The sequence below is a fragment of the Manacus vitellinus genome, unplaced genomic scaffold (assembly GCF_001715985.3).
Source record: "Manacus vitellinus isolate BGI_N305 unplaced genomic scaffold, ASM171598v3 scaffold_55_pilon, whole genome shotgun sequence".
NCBI classification, from domain to species: Eukaryota; Metazoa; Chordata; class Aves; order Passeriformes; family Pipridae; genus Manacus; species Manacus vitellinus.
In genome coordinates, this window is record NW_021940651.1 from 91,410 (window position 1) to 111,165 (window position 19,756).

Here is a 19,756-nt window from a genome sequence, read left to right on the forward strand (position 1 = left end):
AATGTAACAAAAACATAAGCAAACAAAAATAAACATATAAATCCCCTCAACCTTCCACACATGTTGTTATTGAAAAGGTACAGGTTACTAATATAAATAAACAGCTTGCAAAAGCTATGGTCTGTACATTTGAAACTACTCGCTTAAAACTTTTCACTAGAATATTCTAGCAAGATATCAGATCATTTAATATAGATCCCTAGAACACAGGAATCATCTCCACATTTATTTGTTCTCTAGGTCATGCAGGAAAGGATTTTTTCCTGCATACATTAACTTTGTGAACCTGGATTACTACTGAGGAAAAAACAAAAGCAAGAAAGTTAATTGCCCACCTGTTCCTCTGAAGGGCTAAGCATTCTTCATCACATTGCAACCTAAATCATGAAAGAAAAATAGAATTAAAATCACAGCTTCTACTCATACTTTTCAAACTGTAGCTTTGTTGGTGTCATATCATCATAGTCTAAAGAAGTAAGAAGAGTGTGTGAGCATAGTTTATTGTATTAGAACAGACAGTAGAGCTAAAAATAAACCATCAAGCAACAATTAAAGATCTTTGATCACACAACCCCTTCTCCAGATCTTGAAAAGGAACAGCAATTCCCAAAGTCATATAGAAACTGAGAAAAAAAGCCTGTGAATTAGATGTTATTCATAAAATCAATCATTTAAGAAAAGAATGCAGTTGATATGAGCATTGAGGGGATGTTAGGAAGGACTGGAAATCAGCAAAGGAAGATGTCACAAGGTCACTTATTCCTATGAATCAGAAAAAATTATAAGCCAGGAAAAGGAGGAAAGTTAAATATGCATACGGACAATTACGATGAACCATAAAAATCGGTATTTCAACTGAATCCCTAACGTCAGTAGAGTTATGAATTTCAGTTTTTTGTTTCATCTTTGAAAGGTATTTTTAAATTTTATTTTGAGGGATTAAAATGCCAGAGAAGAATCAGGAGTTCCCCAGAATTTCAGTGGCAGTTACAAACTTCTTCCCCTTAGACTGCACAAGTTAATTAATTCTGTTGATAATACTTCCTTAAATTAAAAAAAAAAAAAAATTGCTATGGGGGAAATTGCTTCATTCAGGTTGGAAACACAGGATCTAGAACTTCTTCTGATGGCTTTCTTGAAGGGGACAGAAGAAAGCTAACATATTTGCACTATAAGATCAACTTGGTACTGTTTAAAGTCATTTGCTTGAAGAATTATTTTCTCCTCTGCTATAAGAGGAATGTAGGCCATTTAGAGAAGTTGTTCTAGGTCTGATCAAATTTGTCACAAGAAAAACCCCAAACCCTAACAAGAAAAATGAAGTATGAAAATCCTTGCACAGTTTGCATAAAATATTCTGTTACTGTAAATGAGTGAAGCAGATTTGTAAGTTACTTTGAAAATACTGGAGTTTGACAATAAACTAGTGTAACACTGTCCTTGGAGCTGCAAGCTCATGGGCTCAGCCAGGAGTTTTACTTTAAAATATATATATATATAGGGTTCTTTAATACCTTGAGATAGCGTCAAGAGAATAAGTCACAGACTTTTTCCAAAGAGGTACTTTTATTGATAATTTAGGGGAGAAAATAAGGGAACTTTGCAAAAGTTCAAAAGGGCACCACACAAGCTAGACAAAACATTCCACTACAATACACATACTAATCCACAACACTTAAGTCAAAATCCAATCCCTCCAGCTTTAAGTTACTCAAAACATCAAGAAAGGAGCAAAGAAAGAAAAGAAGAGGGGGCGAAAAGAGAGAAGGTGGGAGAGACAGACTGTATAGCTACCACTGCAACCTTGTGGAAGACCACCTCTCACATGTCCAGATGGCAGAGCCACATGCCTTTGGTTTTATCTGTTCTGGTCCCTATGACCACCTGCTCAAGGTGGGGTCTCTGACCCACTGGCCACTCTGGGGTTCCAGGCCACAGTGAGGGGCAGTGATCTCACTGTCCCTGCCAATCTGAGGCTGGGTTAGGGGTTCTGGGAGGTGTGATGTGTTATAGTTTTCCCGGGCAGCTTGTGAATGACAGTTATCCCGGGGCTTCCCCATGTGGGCTCCAGGGGCCTGGCATGAGGGATATGATGCCACCTCACCTCTGTGAGGTTTCAACCCACCCCTTCCCCCCTCCACGCACACACACATATACCCAAGGTGGTTCTGATCCAAAAATTACTAATCTACTGTCTAACAACTAGAAATTTAAGACTAAATATTTTATGTACCACCATCTCTTTTCCCCTTGCCCCAGTATTTGGTAGATGAAAGTGGAAGGGAGAATATTTCCTTTGACTGTCTTTGAGTAAAAGTCACCTGCCACAGTTTAGCTATCATATTAGGAAAGATTTGCGCAAAGAAAAGTCATCTCTGATAATTTCAGCTGTCGAAGGAAAGGGCAATGTTTGTCCACCCAGAAAGATGTGTGGCAATGCGTGGCAATGACTACAACACAATTTATATTAAACACTGCAAAGGCTGGGACACCAACATTCACCCTCCAGGTAAGTGTACAGCTGTTATACAGACTTTCAGCTTCACTATCTAAAAAGGTCTCACCCCTCTCTTTTTCTACCACCCTGCACCCCCATTCTCCCTGCCAAGTTTTAACACTGCCAAATGGTTGCTTTCTTTAAACAGTGACTTTTCTGGGAGACGCTGAAGTTGGTTTCATGCTGTTGAGTACATTTGTATCTGATTGGCATTGTGATACAAACAGAAAGTAGTTGAAGCTCAGTCTAGGTAAAGCAGACATTATTCTACAGTAATTCTAGAGACAAAAATTAATGCTTACATTGCACATTTTTGAGTATTCAATTAATTGAAACAAACAGGATATGCTAAAAAAACCTCACCTCAATTACTATTTCTTACTGGTATCTTTCTTATTACTATGCTTATACAGTACTATGACCATACTCTTTAAAGTTGTATGCAGGAATTGGTACAGCTCTCCCTCTTTCAGCTGGTTTTCTCCTCTCACTTTCTTCTGAAGTATGACATTGTCCCAACTAAAACAAAGCTGAAGACTGGGATGAGCAGGTGCTCCCATGTATCATCTTGCTCATACATTCAGATTGATAATTATTTCAATGTAGAAAATGATCCAAAAGGATGTGGTAATAATGTGCCTCAATTTCATAGACTGGCAAACAGAACAGAATGACTAGGAAAAGCTCTTGAAGTATGCTGGTATTAACTTTTGATACAGGAAGTCATGAAGCAACTGTTGGGAAATGTCACTATTTTGACTTGATGCAATAAAAAGGAACATCAGATTTTAACACACATAACAGACTGACTCAGAAATAATCAAATTCAATATAAAAAAGGAGACATGGTAACAGAAATAAACTAAACCCAAAGATTAAGGACTTCAATGGCAAGGACTTCAGTAAGTCAAGTTTCTGACAGAAGGACGTTGGAGAAAGTTGACAATTTCATAACTAAATCATACTAAAAATAAAAAGACAAGTTATTGCAATCCTGAGGAACATCAGGTGAAACAGAAAATCACCAAATTTAAGTCACAAGTGTTTTTGTGACTTAAAATCAGATTTTCAGTGGCAGCCAGGATGAGAACACTGAAGCACCAATCAAATTGAAATATAAACGTAAAAATATCTAAAAAGGGTAATAAAAAAATATTATAAGTACTAAGATGTTGACTACGAGAAAACATGGCCTATGAATAACCCAAAAAGGAATGCTGGATGCTGAAACAGAAGATAACAGTAAAAAGTTGTACTGTCTAGAAATCTGGAAAAAAAATCCAGAAGAACTCCAAGGAAATGGCTGGGTAGAAAGAAAACTCTGAATCCACAGTTGTATTGTTCTATACATAATTATAACAACCAATCAGACAATAACAGAGAACTCATTCTACATGAAAGCAAAACCAGGAATCGCTAAGAAAGTGCAAAATACTCTTTTAGCAGTATTGTTAAAGTAAGGGTCAGGCTATACAGGAAGACTAAGTCTTCATATTACGGCTGGCATTTTGATCACCATATTATGCATTTTGCATGTCATCTATGCTTCAGGTGAAGAACAAAGGCTTGAAATATGTTTCTACATGTATCTCCTTACCTGGCTTGCTTCATTTCTTTTTTTGTAATAAGCCTACTGATTTCCACGGAATCCCCAAGCTGTAGATCTGTTAACTTAGTGGCTATAGATATAGCAGCTATTCTGAAAAAGAAGAACATTAGATTTAGTTTGTGGCAACACAAACCTCTGTAAAGGTACATAAAGGTGCAGATTTAACCTCCAGATGGAAGAAGTAAGACAGACTGGCTGTTTTCTCATCAGATTACAGAATGGGACTCTTAGTTCCACATCACCTAGTTTTAGGAGTCTAATCTATCTATCCAAATTAAGATGTTACTCTCATCTCCCTCAAGAACTAGGAGGAAGACTAACAAGTGGACATGCTTCTTAAGAAAGTCTAAACTAGGCAAGGCGAATACTCTTTCTCCACACTTGCTTAATATACAAACTACAGCTGACCATATAGCTTTAACTACACTTTTATGTGTTTCTTGCTAACTGTGTGCAACTAAAATCTTATAGAGTAGTTAGAAATTTGCTTAGAAAATATGGATGATACAATCCATATGGAAAGAGCAAAATGCCTACTGAGACTGTTACTATTTTCTTTATAAAGGTTCTTCATCATTCTTTTCAATAACGTCTTCCCAGTCTCACTTGCTAAAATTTGTATAACCATAATTATACAGTAATTTTTCAGTGAAATATCCCGTATAATTTTCAAACAAAATCCTAAAACCGGAATATTCTATCCTTTGAACTATCTTTTTGATTAAATTCAGATAAAAGAATATGTTTGTCTCTATATGTTTTGCATCATATACAGAGAACTAATCATCTATCAGGTTCTAGGCTAGAAGTAGGAAGTAGGCTAATCATATTAAATGAATCCAAAACGCACTGAGAGGCACCATCAGCTTCTTATTTATCAAGTGGTGACAAAGTCTAAGTAATGGGACATTAGATGATGTGACATCGTCATTTGTACCATATGTACAGATATAGCGGCGCACTCCGTTTCCTGTTCCCTTGGGCATTCTTTCACTAGCATTCACTCACAAACCTCAAAGCTGTTTCATCCTCCCTCTAATGTTTCTGAGACAACTTAGATACCCCACTAATTTGCTGACCTTTACTTTGTTGTCAGGTTATTTTTGTTCATAGTTTTAGTTGTTTTGATCTGGTGGCAGGAAAAAAGACAAATTTCCCTCCATAAGATCATAATATGTTAATCTTTTAGCAGTCTGAACTGCTGGAAGTTACCAAACTTAGCTGGCATTAAATGCTGTTTCTGTTAGTATCATGAGTCAAGAGTAATTTGTAAGCACATACAAGCATATTTTAACTAACAGACAGAAACACTTGCTTTAAACAGAATGTTTCTTTCCCTTTCTCTTGATCTGGGCTCTGATTAGAGAAATTAATACATTTGCGTTCAGCTTACGCATGCAAGGACTCTCACTGGCTTCAAAGGAACATTTTCCTTGCATGAATACTGAGCAGCAGAGAAATAACAGCCTTCAAAAATCTGGACTTGTATGTTACCCTCCCAGTTTATCATTAGTGACAAGCATATGTCAACTTAATCTGGTATTTCAAAGTTTGAGTCAGTCTTCTGATTTGTATTCACAATGAGATAGACCTTAAAAATACCAAACTCCTGTACATGTATCTTGCATTCAACTCAGTATTGCCTAAAATTGTTCTTAAGCGTTTCTGATTAGCACATTTTTCTCCTTGTTTTCATTAGATAATATTAAGCACAGTGCTGAGCCGCCTTCTGTCAGAATTTGATTATGGCTAGTGTTTAGAAGAAACAAAGCAGCATATCCTAAGTTGGGCTAGGATAAAAAAAGGCCCTCAGATAGCAGTTCCAAATAAAACACTCATTAAGAAGCTTTCTCTGAAAGAGAGGAAGAATCTCTGACTGTGCTTCTATCAACTGGTATGCAGAGCAGAATTCTGATTGCATATCAACTCTCTAGATTAGGTTTTTTTTACTCCTTTTCAATCACAGCCTCAGAATAAGATTTTTTAGCTTATTATTATTACTGTTTTGCTATATTAATTTCCAAAGTTCCAAAGCCCCACTTTTCTTCTTTTCCTTGTCCATTCATTGCCCTCTCTTGTATGAAAGAGAAATAAGTTTAGAAATAGGATCTGGATACAAATCTATGGCAATAAATGGAGTTAAGATAAGGACTCAGTTTGCCTATTAAGAACCAAGATTTAGATGCCAAAGCTCTCCAGACTAAATTTAGTTATTTCAGGATTACATCATATCACTCTTAAGCATCCATCATCTCTATCGACTAGGTTCCATCATACATGATTGGAAACTTAGACAGCAACTCACACACAGACTGCAATCACCTACATTCAGGAGCCTGAATCTGGACCTGACAAATTGGTCTGTATCTAATTGCTCCACAAATGGAAGAGAGTCAAGCTTTGATACACTCCCATAGCTGGACTAATTCAACAGTAAAAAAAAAAAAAAAAAAAAAAAAAAGAAGTGTTCTAGTACAGCAAAGCTGGTATGAAAGTTCAAGGGAATAAAAAAAGTAAAAAAAAAAACCCAAACTTGTATGTCAAAGTACAAAAAACTGTGAAAAAAGTTTGTGAATTAAATACATTTAGTCAAGCCTGAAATTTAATCAAACTGCAAAGTATTAAGTCCAGTAAGGAATTAAAAGAATTAAAAGACTTATTACAGTACCAACCTTTGATACTTATTAGATGCTTCTGAACAAATCATACTCTCCTCTCTTCTTCCGCATTCACATTGAAGATCAACCTGTTGTATCACACGAGAGAGTAGCTTTTTGAAAGCTTTGTCTTTTTCTCACTATGGAGGGGTGTGGGGGAGGTACCTTTAAAAAGTCCCATTCTAGTGGAATAATGGCTAAGTAAAAGTGATTAATAGTTTCATTTTTAAAAAAATCAATATTGTAAGTTTAGAGAAAAAATGTCATGCTATCAATATAAAAACATGTCACAACTGTTACTGGCTGTTAAGCAAACCATATGATTCACCTGTGACTTTGTAATTAATTTTCTTTGTGTATCTAACCTTTGCACAGCACGAGGTTGTTGGGCAGGGTGAAGAGGGATGACACGGAGCCATACAGGGATGATTACAATATAGCCTTGGAATAATACATGGCTGTTTACACTCTTCATCTATAAGACATTCTCCTTTATGACAGATTCTTTTACATTTGTGCATCCCACATTTTAACATTTGATTGCAGCGAAGTCCGCAGGAAATGTCAGTGAGATGACAAGGAATATTACTTCGCAGCTGAACGAGGGGAGGAAAAAGATGACAACTAACAGTAAAAATTATCAATGGAAATCTCAAAGTGGTTTTACTGTTCACACTTTTATTTGGCACTGTCCACACAAGAATCTTAACATTAAAACAATTTAGGTCAAAGACTTGAATTTTGCTTTATACCATAGTCCAATACAGCAGTTGGTCTGAATGCATATGGAATAAAAGACATACTTCTCCAATTTAATCACATTAAACTCAAACTCCAGTAACATATTCTATTCCAAAGAAGCAACCAAAATATAAGCCTACAGTCATAGAAAATTGTTTAGTATTCAAAAACATTAATTGTCCAGAACTTACTTCATGCTTGCCCATACACCATTTCTGAGTGAGATAAGTACAGGGTGGACACTTCTCCTCACTATGACATGAATGGTACACTGCAGCCGCAGAGATATAAAAGCCGTAACAGTTTTATTAGCATACTTCAGTTGAATGCATTAAAGGAGACAGTAAAGACTATTAAATGAGAGTTTGCATTTCAAAATTATACAATTTATGGGAAGGATGATGCTTCATTGAAGAATAATGTGTTCTTTAAAAATTATGACAGCAGGTGTTTAGGTGAATACTCTTCCATATTTTCTAAATTAAATAGCAGATAATTTTCTAACTTCTGAGTAGGGTTATACTATCAGGCAGAATTTGACAGAAAACATACATGTTTGACCTGTGCTATTTATTTTGCCATCAACCAATGTAATTCCAAAGAACACAGAAATTAACTGTTCACTAGATTATCCTACTACTTCAACAGAGCACTTGATCTCTGGAATGTAGCATTTAATGTGTTGTGACTACTAATACCCCTAATCTTCGTTCAGGAAGCCCAGCCATGATGATGATGACTACTAATAACACTCAGAAAAAAATGACAATGCTTTTACCAGTGAGAAGTACGACTAGTAGTATTCACTGCAAGTTTTTAACTGGTTGGCTTTTAAGGGAAGAGTTCTGGAAATATAGTTTCAAACAGACCTATGTACACTTTTCTATGTTTTGATTAAAAGAAACCCAAGTACAAAACAAAAATACCCCCCAAGCAAAACTAAATGGCCTGACTTACCTGGATGATCACAGTCATGCGGCCTGGTACATATTTTTTTACACTCTGGTGGCTGAGTGCCACAGGGAACAGGGGGGTAAATCACAGATTCACCACAGTAACAAGTTAACTCATCAAAACCTGAAAAAAAAAAAGTCAAATACATCCTAATGCCTACATGTATTTGCATGTCTCATCCATGAGAAATCTTTACATACCACGCAAATGTTTTACTCTAGCTTTGGGGGTTTTTTATATTAAGCACTAATATTTGATATCAGTGAATTTATTAGCTTTTGTGGCTTGCACAAGAAAACCAGACTTTGATGATTTTATTAGAAATTATGCTTGCTACGTGCTCCCGTGGCCTGCAGCCAAGTTTCTAGTTGATGGCACTCAGACCTCTCACACACTGAATAGAGAACAAGATTATACTAAAAGATATTAACTATGACAGGATAGACATGAAGTGCACAGATCTCTGGCAGATAAGTATGTTGACCAGCAGCTTCGTTTGTTCATTTTATTTTGTCTTCGCTTCTGTTATGGGTTATAAATCTGAAAGAGGAATTTTCTTTCCCTGCTTTCCCTGTAAGAGAAACAGAGTTCGAAGGGGGAAGGGGATCGATTAGCCTTACAAAAGAAGTGGCTGACCTGGTTAATGGCCCACTGACTGCTGGAGTTGAGGGGGGGATGACTGGGCAGACAGGAGGACAGGTTTGACTATATCCAAGCATTTCTAGAGAAAAGCCTGGGAGCCAGTTTTTTTACTGGTTCTGTCGTCCTGGTGAGACCTGACCACCGGCCCTGCACCGCGCCAGTGTCTGTGACTCCCGCCGGGACCCACGGGTTGTTTTTTCTTCTTTTCATTGGAGAGGTCTGTGCTTGCTGGGAGAAGAGGGGAGAGCCTTGGAACACTACCATCTGGGAACAGTGAGTACTCTTGGGGGGTGAACTGCTTTTTCCTTACCCCTTCCTTCCACTGAGGGAAAGGGACCCCTATTCCCTTCTCGGCTTCTCCTGCGGGCCGGGACCGCTCCCTCTGGACCCCTTCTCCCCCGCCGGAGGAGAGGTGACCGCCGGAGTCCAACAGCGCCCCCTGCAGGCCACGACAGGGTACTGCAGGCCTTGCACTCCCAGCAATCCCACAGCGCCCCCTGCCGACCACGACCGAGAACTGCAGGCCCAACACCTCTAGCCATCCAACAGCGCCCCCTGCAGGCAACGATTAGGACTGCGTTAAAGGACTGAGAAGTATTTCCTTCGGACTTTTTTTTTTGTTTTCCTAGGACTACTGTCTAGGTTTTTTTGTGTTCTGTTACTGTTTTTGTCGACATACATATATCTTTTAATAAAGGGTTGTTATCTCTTCTGTTTTTCCCATATTTCCTCGATTAAAGCCCCTTAATTTTGAATTTACAATTGCTGAGAGAGAGGAGTTTGGTCTATCTCATAATTCATCCTCTTTAGCAAACATTCCAATCTCATCAGACTGAGATAACTTCATTTTCCCATGCATCCACCTTGATTCCTCCCAAGTAATCTAACAAAATAAATTTTTCTTCTCCCTAAGTAGACTCAATTACAATAAATTCCAGCAAATAAGAATTCCAGGGAGAACAAAATGTTATGAGTTAGAAGGAAGAAGTAGAAAAGATTCAGAATGTCCATATCTGGGGAAAGGAAGCATGGGAAAGAGTTGTCCCTCACTAGAGGTCTTGAAACAACTAGGATATACTCTAGGCTTCAAATACTCTAGGCTTCAAAGCCACAGATCTTCCCTAGTCCAGGAAGATGAAAGACCAGAGACCAAAGTCCCTGGAAGATAGGAACGTTAGACAGCTACACTGGTTGCTTGCTATTGATGACAAGTGACAGGTGAAAAATCTTAACTATAATGAAAGTCCCTTTACTAGCACTAATGAGGATAATGGGGAGAGAGTGCAGAGTGGTCTGATCCAAAGAACAGAAATACAATATCTGAAAATTAAAAAAAAAAAAAGCATTGTCTCTAATGCTCACATTATTTATTTTCCCCAAGGGTTGTATTGCTGTCTTGAAGTAGACCAGGTGTGCATAAAGAGACCCTAGAACAGAAAGGGACCTCACCTATCAGCACTGAGGAAATTACACTGGAAAGGAAAAGTATGTGGGAGGCACACAGAATCACAGAAGTGTAGATGTACTCTAGTATTGCATCTTGATGTCAGCCCTCAACCATTCCCAGCAAGAACAGTAGTGGAGATGGAAGCAGGGGCAAGAAATCCAGTCTAATGAGTAGGCAAGCGGCTTGCAGCTGATCATGCCACAGCATTTGATACCATGGCTGATGTAGCCCAACAGCAAAGTGGTGACTAGAGAGGTGAGACAGAGTCAAGAATGGCCTTCTTAGTGCTGAGAAGCACTGACCATCGACTACAGGGTCACAATCATATAGAAAAATACAATGTGTGCCTCTGAAATCTCAATTAGCAGCATTCAGGGAAAGCAGGTAAGAAATCTTTAAAGATACTGGTTAGCTGATTTACCTCTGGATAGATTCAGAATAGGAACCTTCAGGGACACAGAGGTTTAAGCTAAATTACCATAATTATCCTGGAGTAGGTAACTGCTTTTCCAGTATTCAGAAAAGGGCCACAGGGCCTTGCTGCAAAATATCAGCAGGGAAGATTGACCTCTAGATTGCATCACATCCAACAATGGAGCAATTTACACAGGAGGCCATCCTTAGCTCTCTCCAGGTTATGAGAGGCATATGAATCTTTGGTCTGAGAGTGAACTAAAATCCTCAAAAATATTGCAGCAATGTGGAGAAGTTTAATGATCTTAAAACATCACACCCATGGAATCCTCTGAACAAAAGCAACTGCTCAGAAAAAAACCTGCATTCTGTCTCAACTAGACCAGAAGTTACTAACAGGACCTCTGAGACACTAGGATTACTATTTTGCTTTGTCAAGAGAAATGTTTGGACACAGAAATATTTATATTTCTAAAGAGAGGTACAGTCAACATGCATCATATTCATAGGCTATTAAGACAGACTACAATGCTGTTTCAAGCACAGTGAGCTTTAGAGGCTCTAGTATCTTATCTTTTCCAGAATATTTCCATGAAAAGTTGGTCTCCAAAAAAGTGGAGGTCTTTAACTATATCAACATGCGTAAAATATAGGAGAGACTCGTACTACTGCAGTTAAGGCACTTCCAGTTGTAAACAGTATCCTTAGAATATATATCACGTCTCTCTCCTTCTCACCAACGTGAAATGGATCACATTCTCTATCTGACTGACCAGTTAAATTAATATATTTCTATAACAAATAAGAAATAATGTACTTTTGCACATAACTCACTTGTTTGCCAGCATGTTTGACAACTGCCCCGATGACAGGGTTCTTCACATCTATGAAGCCCGCAGTTGAGTTTACGACCACAAACCAAAGAGCACTTATGTTCTGTGTCCTAGGAAAAGGCAAAAAAAAAAAAAAAAGCATAATTGAACTATAAATGCCACTGATTTATTTTTTCTCTCTAAGGTCAATAACTAGTAACTGACAAAACGCTATAGTGCAAAAAATAGCTTAGGCCAGATCTATACAGCTTTTTCATCACTGTATGGATATACAATTTTTAAAGCAGATTCTGTTAAGACTTTTGTTGCAGACATAGCTACATCATAGCTTATACTTCTTCTATTAAGTAATATCCTTCCCCTCTACATTCTCCCTGCAATCACTGCATTGACGAAAAGCCCTTTTGCACTCATTTAACTCCATTTAGCTGGAATATGGCTTTATATTTATAATGATACCCATAAAACAAATTTTGCAAAATAAATGCACACATATAAACTTTTTGAGCATGACCAATACTGCAAATAGAGAATGAAGATGCACAAAAATGTAAGGATATGAAAGAAAAAAAGACCAAAACCAAACATACACCATACCAAACAATTTTATAAAACCACACGTAAACTTACCACACAGCAGACCTCATTACACTTGTGTCGTCCACATGATCTTTTCTTGTTGCATCGTTTGTCACACATGAATGTAATAGCAGCTATTAAAAAAAAAAAAAAGCCCCCCAAAAGTCTTAACTTTTATGTCTTTGCTTATGCTGAAAACAAAAGTTGCAATCACAATATTATGCTAAGGCTGTTGCAGGGCATGGTCTAGAAAAGACTTAACAGAGAGTAAGCCAGCAAGCAGACTTTTAAATTACTTGTTCTCCCACATTAATTCCCCATGTGGATACTTGCCTTCCTTTAAATAAACCCTTATTCAAAAGGATTTTGGAGAGCAGAATACTTGAAGCTAGTTTATTTCACATTAATCTTGACACCATAACCTAAACAGGGTATTCTGATACAATGAAGTACTACAAACATCCAAGACTGCTTAAATTGGTAGGGCAGTAACAGTCAGCTAAAAACAACTATGCTGATATCCTCATGAAACTAGTGCTAACAAAGAACATCCTTATTACCATACACAAGTAACAAAAGCAACCACTTCTGGATTCCACAAGAGCAAAGACATAGACGAAAGTTCAAATTAGGAAATATGCATATTAGTTCCTTATATCTTGTAAATAAGTACCTCAGTATGACAGGGGTCCATCAAGTAAAGATTTCACCGAGGGGAATTCTGAGATGCTACATCCAGAGTACCAAGAAACATCAAACAGGAACTATCTGCCAAGCTCAGATGCAAAGACCAGCTGCAAAAATCAGCAGCAAACCATGTGAAGCAGAATCAAAGCTTGTATTTCCCCAGAAACTTGGGCAAGAGCAGAGCAAAACTCTTACTTTGAATCTGAGCTGTGCAAGTTGACCTAAAGATATATAGGATGATGGGAGGGGGCAAACTATTGAATATGCTGGCACACAAAACTGTTCAAAATGAAATAGACAGATTTGTCTGTAATCTTTGAGACCAAATGTGAAGAAGTCTTTCCTTATGTAAAAGATGGATGAAAACTGAAGATGTTTATTTCAAACACCTTCCCCAAAATAGCAGCATGATCAGCACCATGACCAAGCAGCAGCAATGACCAACTTGACACAGAAGTACGGATAAAAGAAGGAGTACTGATCAGCTGTTTGCCAACTTTGTCAATCAAATCCCAAATTACTATGAGCTGCATATATTTTTTAAAACAATTTCACATTATATATGTATTATAACCTTGTACCTTTATTTCTGAGAAGAGTACATGGGACTTCCTAGGAAACAAACAGGGAGCCATTAGGTTAGAACAGATGAAACACCTGAACCATACTTATCTAGAGAACTCTTGGTCACATAATAAAGACTCAGCACACTCAGTTTTCAAGCATATAACACATCTGTATGCAAAAGTGAAACAAGAGTAGGAAAAAAATCCTCAAATATTTTAACATAATATTTTTTCCATAAAGAGTCAATACCAATTAACTAAAAATTGTAGTTTCGTATTCTCCACTTAATTCAGCAGATAATGCTGTGAAATGACAAAATCAGGTCTGTCCTAAGAAACCAGAAACTTGCATGATGGAAACCAACAGAGATCTCCTAGAGAATACTTGACAGCCCATAAATTTGTGTTTTGACCAACCGTCCCAAAAATGCAATGAGTAAAAAAAAAAAAGAAAGAAAGAGTAAAGTCAAATCTTATGCTCTAAGAAGTTATACCTAAAGATCTCAACATAAAAATAAAATGTGATGGATGAAAATAACATTGTTGACATTTGAACCTTCAGTCATCACAATTTTATATTCTGAGCTGTCATTTCTGAGTATCACATTTTTCATGACTGATTTATATTATCACTGTAGTTCACTCTTACCGTTTTAAGAAGCATCTTTCTGGTGTCTGAGAAGCTGCATAAACTAAAACCAAAACCTCACTACTTTATTTCAGGACTCAAAATACAATCTGAAGCCTTCTACCCCATAACTACCTTCAGCAAACTTGTAGGAGAAAACTGTTCCAACCTCTAGCAAACTCGCAGTCATTTCTATGTACCTATAGACATATATTCAGAATGATATATTGCAGATGATATATAATGGTTCAAAAAAGTCATCAGAACTCCTGTGATTGTAGCAAAAATTTCAAAGCTATGATTACAGAAAGTAGTATACTTTAAAAATATACTAATTATTATATAACAATAGATGAGAATCTGCAGGGTCATTGTATAAATGTACAAAGAATGGGAATCAGTAAAAACTTCAAATTCTCTACAAAAATATCTACAAGAAATCTGTAAGATATTCCTATAAAGTTTTAATTAGGCTGACTTCTCTCAGTTTACTTTACTCTTGGTAAAACTACCATTCTTTGTGCTATACAAATACTCCAGGATAATATAGGATTTTGCAGACCACTTACACTAGTAGAACTCTGTGCAAACTTTGCCAAAATACTTCAAAAATTGCCTCCATAGTAAATAGCCTATATTCAGCTTCTCAGTATAATCTAATTCCCAAAATCTTCATTCGTGAAGCCTAGCCATGATGATGATAATCCAATTACCATGTATCAGTCAGTATACAACGCAGGTTCTTGCAACTAAGGAGCACAGCACCTCTTATACTTCTTAGCTTTCTTTTCCTCAACTACTTCAGCTCCTTTCTCTCCACAGCTTTAAAAACCAACAAAGATTACCTGTTTCCATGGTCAAGCTTTACATACTCACCTTTTTTTTGAAGCCACATCTACAATAAATATTTGATGTGTGAGAACATGGTCTACAGTCTCCTTCGTGGCAAAGGCTTTCACATGTATGAATGAACTCTAGCAAAATGAAAATAGAAATATTAAGAATAAAAAAATAAAATCTGTGACCTGGAATTTCATATTTATTAGGAGCATCACTGGTCAAAGATACTAAGCTTATGTGCAGCTGGGTTTTATTTCCTGATTTTAAAGCATCATTATGAACAAACAGCCAGACTGCATACTCTACAATGGTTTTTAAATTCAGTTTGGTTAAAACTCAAAAGCACTAATCAAATAATTATTTATTGAAATAAAACATTTAAGGACCACTTTTTTTTGTTTTGTTTTAAACTATGAGATACTTCGAATACTATGATACAGAAATTTCTAATTACCATAGCTACCACAAGAAAGAGGTTTGCCACATGTTTTTCCACATGACGGGATAGGATCTGTGCATATTTTACGTTCAACACATCCTAGTTCCAGTAACTTGCTGAGAGGAGTCTGACCACAGGGACAGCGATACACTACTTGTGGAAGTCGTGGACAAAGCTGGCAAGGCTGAGGGTGGCATACTTGCTTACAGTTGTGCCTCCCACAATTTAATTTCCTGGTAAAAAAAAACAAAATCAAAGAAATAACAAAACAAGCAAAAACTTAAAGGGGAATTATCTAAGAGGATCACGATCACTCAGTGTGAATAAGATGACCTTTTCCTTTTCAAAAGCCTGAATTATAGTGACCTTACTTGCCACATATATTCTGACATGAGAAACTCCCAAATCCATCAGAGAATTCTTCCTTTGACCCACACAATACTTCTTTAAAGTTGCTTCCACAGTAACACACTGAAAGAAAGAGATATTTCACAGAAAACAACACAAGAGAATATCAGTGATAAAACACTTCCAGCATATATATAAAGGTAAAATGTGAAAAATTGTTACAGTCAGTTTTTATTTCAGCAATGGAGGTTTTCTGTCCTGCAGAAGTTGGAATTCCAGCACTAGTTGTTTTGATAAGAAGATAAAAACTAAAGGGGAGGTATTATCTGCAGAAAAAGCTTACTTATTAAGCAGTACACATAGGAAGTTAATTATTACCTTAAAAGTTGAGAAAACTAACTTGCAATTTTCTATATAAACTGTTCTATGAAAATGTATTTGTATACTGGCATACATACTTACTCAATTCAATTTCCATTCAAGACCAAGTTTGGAAAATTTTAACACAAATCTTTGTTGAAATACCTCTTCCTATTTTTCTTCCACGTACTGTTAAATTAAGTCTTGTAATTATAGTAAAAGATTCAGTAGGACCTTAGGACAATTCAGATAAGAAGGTATCAGTTAGTCCAAGCTCTTACTGAAAGCAGAGTCAGCAATGAGATCAGACCATGTTACTCAGTGTTTTATTCAGTTGGGTCTTGAAAACCTCCAAGAAAAGAGTTTTTCCTTACAGCTAGTTGTAACTTTTCAATTTACACTCATTGTCTCTCATCCTCCACACGCATTTATCCTCTCTCTGTTTTCTTGATTACTGAAAGGCCACTATTTAGCTGTCTCAAGCTAACAAAGTCCAGTATCACCAGCCTGTCCTAATAAGGCACATGCTCCAACAGCCTAATCATCGTGGCAGGATTCCAACAACAGAGTTTGGTTTTGTTACATAAAAATTGGCACTTGCCTCTTGGATATACATAAAAAATTTCAATACTTACCTTGTTGGACTGTTAACTGGCAAGGTGAACATTTTCCCGCATGGCACACTTGAGTACAGCTGTGCTTACCACAGTTTAAAGTATTTCCACATACATTAGAACAATGAATTTTTGTTGATTGGCCACAGCGAACTGAATGACTGCAGAGAAATAACATCATAGTCTGTCAGCTACCTTAACATCTACAGAGTATTTGATTAAAAGGAAAATGCATTTTCAGTAAAATGCCGAAGTTTTTTTATTCATGAAACCTTTCAGGAAATAATACCCCTATTTTTTTCACCTGCTTCCCCTCTCCCACCCCACTAAAGTAGGACACTTACCACAGTAGTGAGGCTACAGATTTTTTCCTGAAGAAAACGGGGGGAAAAAAAACAAGGGTGACACTAAAACCTGAACCTAGTGTATGGTTATGCATTGTGCCAGAAAAGCAGATGTTTCTAATACAGACATCCTTCTGAAGACTTAAACAATCCTAAGTCCACTGAGCACAATGCAGATAAGAATGTGGGCCTTAGCAGTGGGTCAGTAGTCTATGAAAATTTTAATTAAATTGTCAAAAAATGGGACAAAAGAATAAATTCTCCTGTTTTTCAACTCTGGCTGGCCCATACAATGACTGTAAAATGTAAATTTAAAACAGTAACCTCAAAACATCCTAAAGTAAGAGGTGCCATGCCATACATCCTGGATTCTAATACAGGACATGTGAAATAATGCTATTTTGAAGCAAGTTTTAAGTATCAAATGTAGAATTACAAAAATCAGCAATCTGGTGAAGTAGCTGACATCTGGAAAAAATAATAAAACAAAGTTTTATCATGTGAATTTTCACCTATTAAACTTTTAAACGCCAGAAATAGCCAGAAAAACAAAACCCAACCAACCAATCAACCAAAAAACGCCAATTAAAAAAAAAAAAACCACAAAAAAATCAACCAACCAAAAAGAACAGAAAAAGGAGGTGATCTTACTAGGTAAAATGTAATTCAGTAATCTAAAACCAATCCATTTTCCTACTGAAGACAAAGTCCTTTCAACTACAAATAATGCCACAAAAATTTCTGCACCACCGTCTAAAAAATTAAGATCATGTGCTAACACTGAAATTGGTTTTTGTTTGCTGTAAACAAGCACAGGCAAACAATTTATTACACAGAATCAGTTCTAGGTAGCTAAAAAAGGGATTCTCAAGATTCAGATCAACTGATTATGAGATAGTATGGGTAGTACCATCTTGCTGTAGGCAATGACACTTATGCATTAAATATGCACAGAAACAATAGCCTTCAAATCTGGACTATACTACAGAGTTCTCTGTACTATTTCTGAGAAAAGTACACATTATTTTTGAAATTATTATTTCTGGAATGAAGTAATTCAAGACAGTATTCCATTCAGATAGAAAAGATGTGAACCTTTTCCTACTAATTTCTTGGGGTCTTCTACCAAATTAAATAAATACTACTACAAGATTTCAAAATCAAATCAACTTACAGACTGTCTGGACAATTCAGTTACATGTATCATAAATGGATAAGTCTTTGTTATTTTGATTTTTTTTCTTGAAAAATTAAAAGTAGTTGCATTTTTTCAAAATATAAAATTCTCCAAATTATTTTAACCACAAATAAAAATTACAGCTCCGAAAAAACTTCGTTCAGTATACTTTCAATAAACTACAAAAAAAATTAATTTAAAATTTTAATAAACTATTCTTTTATTTTTATAATAACTAAACTTTTTTTTGTTTAGTAGAAGCATTCTTACCTTGTTTGTCCACATTCACATGATTTTGTCACAAAGGCTGGGCATGAAGGGCAAGGTCCCGGATGACAAAGACTTTTAAGAAGTTAAAAAAGCAAAGTTAACTTTAGCTTTATTACACTCGCAGAGAAACAATCCACCATGACCCAACCCTAAGTACATTATCTGAAAATTATACAAGACTCCTACACTCCTGCAGAGTATGAAAGCATTATTAACACACAAAAAATACTAGATTATTACAGTTGCAGTCTCAAATGTCACTAATGCTAAAGGAAAACCAGTATTCCTGCTGCTGTCAAATTAACAGTAACATATTTTTGCTACTAACACATTTAATATTTTACATTTCACCTGCAGACACACATCAATTCAACTGTGTTCATCATTGATAACACACAAAACAAGCTTCACGTGTCCAAACCATTAATACATTTCTTTCTTCATTGATCTTAAATAGGTTAGAGATAAAAACTTCTCTATGAATTTCTTCTTTTGAGCTGGTGGCTTTATCTTTGAACTCAGCATTTCTACTGCCACCAGTAAGAGGTGTTGCTCCTCTTCCTGTAAGGTAACACATGAGAGACACAGCAAGTCTGCCTCAGTTTTCTTTCTTACCATCAAGTGCAATTTCCTTTGCGTCTCATCAATGCCAGTTCTTTACACGACTATCAGATCTCATCTTCTACTTCAAGAAACACGACATGTTCCCTATCTGCATGCAAGACCTTTGTTGGGTACAGACAAGTCCAGGTTTGTGAAATTATACTTAACTATCTTGTTTGCACTCTTTCTTAGCTAGCTCCCAGTTCCCTTCCTTTCCAAATACAGCGGCTCCCATGTGGAGCAATTATTATTGGCCAGGACTGACCTGCACAGATGTCCAAGCCAAAAGAAAAATAAAAAAACTCAGAAACATCAGAAAACCCCATAAACACAGACTACCCAGTTACATGGTAATTACTAAATTCCCCAAGTACAGTCACTACACAAGTACTAATTAGTATACCAGTTACTATAGTCATATGCTATACAGTTGAGTCATTTCACCAGCTTGTCAACAGTGGTTGGGATTCCCTTCTTCCTTTTACCACTCCTCCCTGCTGACAATAA

The 19,756-nt window shown here is 36.6% G+C and overlaps 1 protein-coding gene across 6 annotated transcripts in view; it reads right to left on the reverse strand.

The window, feature by feature from the left end:
* NFX1 (nuclear transcription factor, X-box binding 1) overlaps positions 1-19,756 on the reverse strand; it is a 68,476-nt gene that overhangs the window by 26,593 nt on the left and 22,127 nt on the right. For all 6 annotated transcript variants that reach the window (XR_003916165.1, XM_029963209.1, XM_029963206.1 and 3 more), the window contains exons 6-19: positions 18,647-18,718; positions 16,877-17,016; positions 15,905-16,004; positions 15,549-15,766; positions 15,131-15,228; positions 13,642-13,672; positions 12,425-12,507; positions 11,796-11,904; positions 8,462-8,581; positions 7,696-7,775; positions 7,129-7,359; positions 6,779-6,852; positions 4,095-4,196; positions 336-377 (exon numbers count right to left, since the gene is read on the reverse strand). Coding sequence is in view for 5 of the 6 variants with exons in the window: in XM_029963209.1 (XP_029819069.1) it covers positions 336-377; positions 4,095-4,196; positions 6,779-6,852; positions 7,129-7,359; positions 7,696-7,775; positions 8,462-8,581; positions 11,796-11,904; positions 12,425-12,507; positions 13,642-13,672; positions 15,131-15,228; positions 15,549-15,766; positions 15,905-16,004; positions 16,877-17,016; positions 18,647-18,718 (1,500 nt within the window). In the remaining variant the exon portion in view is untranslated. The remainder of the gene's footprint in view (positions 1-335; positions 378-4,094; positions 4,197-6,778; positions 6,853-7,128; positions 7,360-7,695; positions 7,776-8,461; positions 8,582-11,795; positions 11,905-12,424; positions 12,508-13,641; positions 13,673-15,130; positions 15,229-15,548; positions 15,767-15,904; positions 16,005-16,876; positions 17,017-18,646; positions 18,719-19,756) is intronic.